At 38.5% G+C, this 7,717-nt stretch overlaps 1 protein-coding gene across 1 annotated transcript; it reads left to right on the top strand.

Moving 5' to 3' along the window:
• The first annotated feature begins 940 nt into the window (after positions 1-940).
• COMMD8 (COMM domain containing 8) lies at positions 941-7,717 on the top strand. The gene is made up of 5 exons (XM_036272402.1): positions 941-1,051; positions 3,336-3,491; positions 4,552-4,704; positions 5,418-5,573; positions 6,628-7,717. Exons 1-5 carry the CDS (start codon positions 986-988, stop codon positions 6,646-6,648), a joined length of 552 nt encoding a protein of 183 aa, XP_036128295.1. The 5' UTR covers positions 941-985; the 3' UTR covers positions 6,649-7,717.

Here is a 7,717-nt window from a genome sequence, read left to right as displayed (position 1 = left end):
ATCACCTCACACCTGTCAGAATGGTCGCCATCAACAAATCATCAAACAACAAGTGTTGGCGAGGGTGTGGAGAAAAGGGGACTCTAATACACTGCTGGTGGGAATGCAGACTGGTGCAGCCACTATGGGAAACAATATAGTGTTACCTCAAAAAATTAAAAATTGAACTTGCATTTGACCCAGTGATCCCACTTCTAGGAATATACTCTAAGAAGCCTGAAACACCAATCAGAAAGAATATATGTACCCCCATGTTCATAGCAGCACTATTTACAATAGCTAAGATCTGGAAACAACCCAAATGTCCATCAGTAGACAAATGAATAAAAAAGCTGTGGCACATACACACAATGGAGTACTATGCAGCTGTAAGAAAGGTCTCTTATCCTTTGAGATGACATGGAGGGACCTGGAAAGTATTATCCTAAGCAAAACAAGCCACACAGAGAAAGACAAGTATCATATGATCTCACTTATTTGTGGAATATAATGAACATAACAGTCTGAGGAATGGGGTACTCCCAGAGACGGTAAGTGACATACAGACTGACAATCCCAGAAGAGGGGGTGGGGAGAGAGATAAACCACAGAACTTAAATTCATGTGTGCATGAACAATGGACATGGACAACAAAGCTGGGGACGGGGAGAGGGGAGGGGGGAATCAGTGGGGGGGAAAAGGAAAGACATCTGTAACAAAAATGAATTAATTAAAAAAAGAATGCAGAAAAAAGTTCATTAGAACTCTGAACAAAGTTGCAAACTGCTTTCAGAGATTTGCAAATTTGCTTTAAAGTGCAAGGGTGTTTGAGGGATGTTGCACCAGGCAGAAATGAACCATCTGTAGAGAGGCTTGGCGCTGATGCTGCGCACGCGCACAAGAGCTCCAGCGTCTGCTCGCCAGGTCCCGCCCCACCGGAGAGAATCACGTGGGGGAAGAGAGACCGGACCGCGTCACGTGACCCACACCACAGCTTTGCCCAGGGATGGAGCCAGAAGAGGGGACCCCCCTGTGGCGGCTGCAGAAGCTTCCAGCCGAGCGGGGCCTGCAGGTGAGGAGGGCACAGTCGGCGGCGCGGGGCCGGGGCCGGGGCCGGGGCTCGGGACGGCCTGGCGTGCGGTCAGGCCCGTCAGACCAAGACGCGTTCTCCGGGCTGGGCTCGCGGCCCTGGGAAGGCAGGGTAAGGGGCGTGCTTTCAGGTGACCGGTCCCCTGCTTCTCTGGAGAGCTGTGGAGGCCGAGATTTGGGGACCACCTCCGCGCGCCGCGGCTTGGAGTCGCCTCTCGGGGGGCTTTGCGCGCAGACTCCGCGGGGACGCGCCGCACCCCGGTGCCGAGGCCCGTCTGTCCCCTGGCTTGGCCGGGCACCCAGAGACCCTGGGCTGGGCTTGCAGCTTCTCACGTTTCATTCATTCATTCAACACAAACCTCCCAGACGCTGCCCAGGCACTAGGAGCCGAGCTAGGGCCGGGGGTATCGTGGAGACTTAGAGAGGCACACCCGGCCCCCGGAGGGAGACAGAAAAAAAAGGTAAAGGCTACTAACAACTGGGAGACCTGCTTTGGTAGGGTGTTCAAAGGTGGCCTTTTCCTCTAGAGGTGACATACACAGTTGTGTCTGGCTCAAGGTGGTTCTTAAATCGGTGTTTGTTGAGGGAAGGAATCAATTATTGTACATTAAACTCAGCTTTATCATTGGGGCAGTCATCTGGATCCCAAGCTCGGAAGGCTGGCCTTCCATGTCAGTGACCGGCAGCTTTGCATAAGTTCCATTTACTATGGGTGCAGGGTGGGCATGGGCTCTTAGCCTACATAATGTGGTAGAGGGGTATGTGTGGGTAGCTTTTATAAGTTCCAAAGTTTGGCCTTCTGTTTTCCTCTGTATATGAGGAAAGTCATGTAGTACATTAGCCGTGGTTTGCAAGTGGGGTCGCCAGTTGCTCATCTCTGTTATGATCTGTGTAGTGGTATACAGAAGGAGTTATAGCTTAAGATGGAGTGGAATGTTAGCCATGGGAAAAGAGTTGAAAATGCTGCTGAAATGTATTTCCAAGTTATTTGGGTTGAACTACTTTTCTTACAAGAGATAAATATCCCTGAGAAAGAATACCATGTTAATCATTCGTCTAGAATAGTCCGGGTATAGTCACTTAATATATGTTAAAGGCTTGGAACACAGTACTAGTAGAAACAGTGATAATAAATAATAATACGAAGAAGGATGATAATGACTAGCAATGTTTAAGTGCCTTGTATAAGCCAGCAATGTGCCAAGTGATTTGTATGTATTCTGATTTAATCCTTATCCTCATTTTACACATGAGGAAATAGGCACAGAACTTTTAAATAAGTTGACAAAACTTGTTAAGTAGTGGAACTAGGATTCAGGCTTAGGCAGTTCCAAAATCCACAGTCTTACTTACTATGTTCAGTTATGTAAGGGTTAGGATTTCCATTGCTGATATTAAGTAGAGTAGAGAAAAAGGAGTGTGAAAAAGGAAGAGAAAGGTACTGAGGGCTTTCTTGGAGTGGACCAAAGAAGTAACTATAAATGTTGTGAAAAATGGAGGTAAGGGAAAATGAATTTTGTAGGTCTACAGTAAAAGACTTTGCTCTAAGAGTTATATTTTTGTTGTCGTTGCTATAAATATGCTGTCTAAGGAACCCCAAGATGAAACTTTTATATTCACCATCTTCCTTTCAGGAGCATTGGGAAAACAACAGTGTATCTATAAAAAATTTAACTTCTGCCCTGGCTGAGTTGGCTCAGCCATTGGAGCATCAGCTCCGGGACCAATGAGGGTTCGATTTTGGTCAAGGGCATGTACCTCGGTTGCAGTTCGTTCCGGGCCCTAGCCTGGTCATGCAGGAGGCAACTAGTCAATGTGGCTCCATCACTTCGATGTTTCTCTCTGTCTGTCTCTCTCTCTGTCTCTCTCTCTCTCTTTCTCTCTGCCTCCCTCCCTCCCACTCTATCTGATGATAAATAGAAAAGTATCCTGCCCTGGCCAGTTTGGCTCAGTGGTTGGAGCATCGGCTTGCGGACCAGAGAGTCCCGGGTTTGGTTCCGCTAGGGGCATGTACCAGAAAAAAAAAAAGAAATGTATCCTCAGGTGAGGAATTAAAAAAAAAAAAATTAACTTCTGCCCATGGACAAAATGATAGACTTTTTTTGTGACGTTCTAACTTTTAATTAGTAAAATAATGTTAAAAGTAAATACATTTCAACCTCAGCTGTACTTGTAGATAACATGAACTTCTCCAAACATTTGCTACAAAGGAAATAAATCTGTTTTATAATTTTACTCATAATTACACTTTTCTTTTTTCTCTCTAGCTTCTTCACAAAATAATTGACGGCATTTGTGGCCAAACTTATCCTCTCTATCAGGATTATCAGAGTGTTTGGGATTCCACAGAGTGGATTCATGTCCTGGAAGATATTACCAAATTTTTCAAAGCTGTAGTTGGTAAAAATTTATCTGATGAAGAGGTAACTTTAGTCTAAATTTCTGTATATTATAATAAATAATAAATAGTGTTCAGATTTTTTATTAAGTTGGTCTTTAGGGCACTATGTAATACAAGGGTCATCATTAGTAAGTACTAATCACAAAAACCTCATTATTGTGAGTAAGCAGAATTGTTGGGCATTGTGTTCTATGTGCAGATTAGATTAAGTAGAAAGAAAGTGTTTTTCAATTCTACACTGTTACTGATTTTTTGGTCTCTGTCAGTTACTGATAGGTATATTAAATTAATTTTCATAAGCTAATTATAAATGTAGAATTACCCATTTCTTTTTTGAGTTCTTCCAAGTTTTGCTGCTTTATATATTTTGAAGCTGTTACTAGGTACACACAGATTTATGATTGTTGTATATTTCTGTTGAGCAACCCCTTTGCCATGCTTCTCTATTTTCCCCTCCTCCCATAAATTATTTATTTATTTTTCTTCTTTTTGTTGAATTTATTTGGGTACAGGTTTCAAGTATATAACTCAATAAAACATCATCTGCACACTGCATGGTGCGCCCATCACCCCAAGCAAAGTCTTTCCGTCCCCGTTTCCCCCCATTTGTACACCTCCATCTATTCCCCATGCCCCATTTCCCTCTGGCTATCACCATGCTTTTGTCTGTGTCTGTGTGTTATATTTATGTATGTTTTTTGCGTAATACCTTTACCTTCTTTTATACAGTCCCCCAACCCCTCTCCCCTGACAGCTGTCAAGTCTGTTCCATGTATCTATGCTTCTGTTTCTATTTTGTTCATCAGTTTATTTTTGTTCATTAGATTCCACTTGTAAGTGAGAATATTTCTTGCCTTGAAGTGTATACTGTCTGATATATTAATATAGCCGTGCCAGCCTTTTTTTAGTGGGCTCCAGATGAATTCACTTTTATGCTCTTCATCAGTCAGCCCTTTTCCTTTACTTCCTGTTTTGCAAATATTTGTTAAAAACTATGTGAAGGAGAGGAGAACTATGTGTTTACATTTTAAATAGAAAGGTCCTTTCACTTATTTTATAACCGTTTATTTTTATTTTCATAGATATCTCAGCAGTTGAATCAGTTGAATTCATTTCATCAAGAAGCTATGATGAAATGCTTGAAAAGTAGAAAAGATGAAATTAAACGGGCTCTGTTAGATGAAATAGTCGATATTTCCTCTGCACAGTTACAGGATTTTGATTGGCAGTTAAAGGTAAGAATCTATTTATGAGTGTGTGTATTTCAGTTTTTGAATAGGCAGAAAGGTTTATTTTTTATACATCTAAAATTTCTGTTACTTTGAGAATGCAGTGTCCCATAAAGTTATCAAAGATAATTAAAATTATATCTTTTGTATTAACTGGGCATCAGTATACTATAAATATCCAAACCATGTGTAATAACTTTACAATGATAAATTTAATTAACTGGAGCTGTACATCATTACATGTTATAAATAATGGAGCAGTAGGTATGTATTTAACTTTTTTTTTTTTGACTGGAACTTTCTAGACTTTCTCATCTTCCCAAGATTGGTAAATGTGATTCTGCTAGGGAAAACTCTATAATGTGTTATTAAAACAGCATTTAAAAACATTTTTAAAGGAGTCGTGATCAGCAATCTTCATTATCTTAGAACCATTGGATGCGCTCAGCCATAACTCTGCTGTAGACTTCTTTTGTTGACCGGCTGTCTTTCCTTCCTAACCCACCTTCTCGCTGTTACTTACTTTATCTCTTTCTGTTCTTCAGATATATGTTGGTTTGGCAAGGGTTTAATTTTTTTTTTTCCTTCCACCTTTCCCTGTACTTGACAGCAAACAGGAGTACTTTTTTTTTTTTTAATGTGTTTTTATAAGCTTTGATGCATATTTAATATAGTCCTGCTTAGTATCTATTAATTCCTATTTTCCTCATTTTAAACAGCTTGCACTTTCCAGTGACAAGATTGCTACATTACAGATGCCACTTCTAAACCTGCATCTAGACGTCAAAGAAAATGGTCAAGTCAAACCATATTCTATCGAAATGAGTAAGGAAGAGCTGCAGAATCTAATAAATTCCTTGGAAGCAGCTAATAAGGTATTTGTTTTAATTTTGTGTTATGGTTTAAAACGTTTAAGTTTTGGTTGATACCATTAGAACCATGTAAGAAAAACTCAAAGTTTGCTTTTAATATTTCTTTTCCTGATAATTTATGTCAAGCATAGAAAATACTTTATGTTCTACATCGTTAGAGTTAGACATTAAATTAATTATAACTTGTAATTTTAATTACTTAGTTTTGAACATCATTTTTCAAGTAGTTATTTTTGAAAGAATAATAGTTCTAACAGCTGGATTTGTTTTGCTCCATTGCCTATTAATGATAAAAATTAATTTTTTACCTTGGGGCTATAATATTTATTCTGAAGAGTTTTTATGATTAAAAAAATATGTTCTTGAAGAAAATAGTGTTTTATTTAACTGGACAAATAATGGAAAATTGCTTTAACTACAGGAGACAAAATAGGCCTTGTGGTTATGACAAAATAAGGTTGAGACAAGAAAGAATTAATGAATGACTAGAAACTTGACATTTACAAAGGAATGGCTAAATAACAGTAACCATTTCTAGTGTTCAATCAATGAAAAAAATAATATTTAAACAGTAGAAACTGCTGCTGTGAGGAAGAAATAAATATAATTATCTTTGTTATGTATATTTCTTCTATTATCGGTCTGCATTTTCTCTACTGGTTGAGTCTTAATGATTAAAGTCAGTTTTTCTTACCAACCTCTTGCCACTAACCGATCTTCTTAGCTCTGTCTTTTTTTAAATCCTGATACACTTCAGCTTCCCTCCGTACTCTGCAGTTACTCGGCCATAGTGATGCCTTGATGACTGGTCCACATGCCCAGTCACCAGACATTCTGGCTTGCCTTTGGATGGCGCTAAATGTCTGATGGGGTGTGTGGTGGAGCCCAGAGTAAACGCGAAATGGTTCTAACCGTGGCCCTGGCAGGCCTGTGCCATCAGTTACTGAGCAGTGTACTCACTCTCAAGGCACTTCAGAGATTACAAAGCATCTCATTTAGCAGATGTTGGCATCATTCTGATATAAACTGATTCTCCCCTTCCCCTTTTCTTTTTAAGGTCATCCTGCAGTTGAAATAACTGGCATTGATGAATACCAACATTATCAGATTCCACTGCTACAGCTGATATGACAGAGTGAATATTGTGTGTTCAGAAGACCTGCAATATACCATTATGCCAAGCTGAGAAAGCAGCCGTGTTGAAATGACAAAGATAAAAATTTATCAACTTCCCTAAAGAACAGGAAATTACATGGTTGACAGGAAAGGCATTAAAAAAATTAAAGATAAAAAGCTATATTAGCGGTTTATATTTTCATAATGACTGTTCTGCTTCATTTATTAAATATTTGAGAGATCTTTATAAATATAGTGTTGCTAAAAACTAAAAATAGGCTCTAAAGTAATGTAAACGTACAAAGCACAAATAAACAACTTGCTAAAAGAAGAATGTGACTAGCAAGCATGTATAGTATGGATATGTATGACTAATTTGTGATATTAAAAAAATAACTTAAAGAATGTATAAGCTATATATACATATAACTCAAGAGATTCTATATCTTACTCATATTTCAAAGGAAGGATTATAAAATGTAAAAATTCTTAGAGAAAGAAGCTCTTCTGATATGAACAAGAAAAAAATAACCAAATCTGTGTAAATAATTTTTAGTTTATGCATTCTAGAAACAAATCTTGTACTAGAACATAGAAAAATGCAGTAACACTGCTGCTCTTCTATGTCTGGGTCTGATTGGGAGAGTAGGAGCTGATAGAAAGAATGTGTATCATTGTACAGTGTATATATTACTCTTCACATATTAGCTAAGATTATATATATGTTCGTTTTTGTTATAAACTTAATATTGAATTTAACAGTTTTGTATGTTTATTGGCAAACAGGTCACTTTAAATTTCAGTTACGTTTAAAGTTCTGAACAAATAAAAAATACAATTGTATGATACTGCTTTATTTCAAATGACTTTCCACATAATGCAATAATACATAATTAGCACCTGCTATTTGCAAGCTCATTAGCGCATCAGATTATTATTTGAGGTGTCCAGAGCAATTATTACTATTCTCATCATATAGATGAGGACAGGCTTAGAGAGGTTAATACAAATCGGAATGTGATGAGGATGGT

This window comes from Molossus molossus, unplaced genomic scaffold, assembly GCF_014108415.1.
Source record: "Molossus molossus isolate mMolMol1 unplaced genomic scaffold, mMolMol1.p scaffold_m16_p_1, whole genome shotgun sequence".
Classification (NCBI taxonomy): Eukaryota; Metazoa; Chordata; class Mammalia; order Chiroptera; family Molossidae; genus Molossus; species Molossus molossus.
Note: the sequence above shows the minus strand (reverse complement) of the source record. Positions and strands in the feature narration are given on the sequence as shown.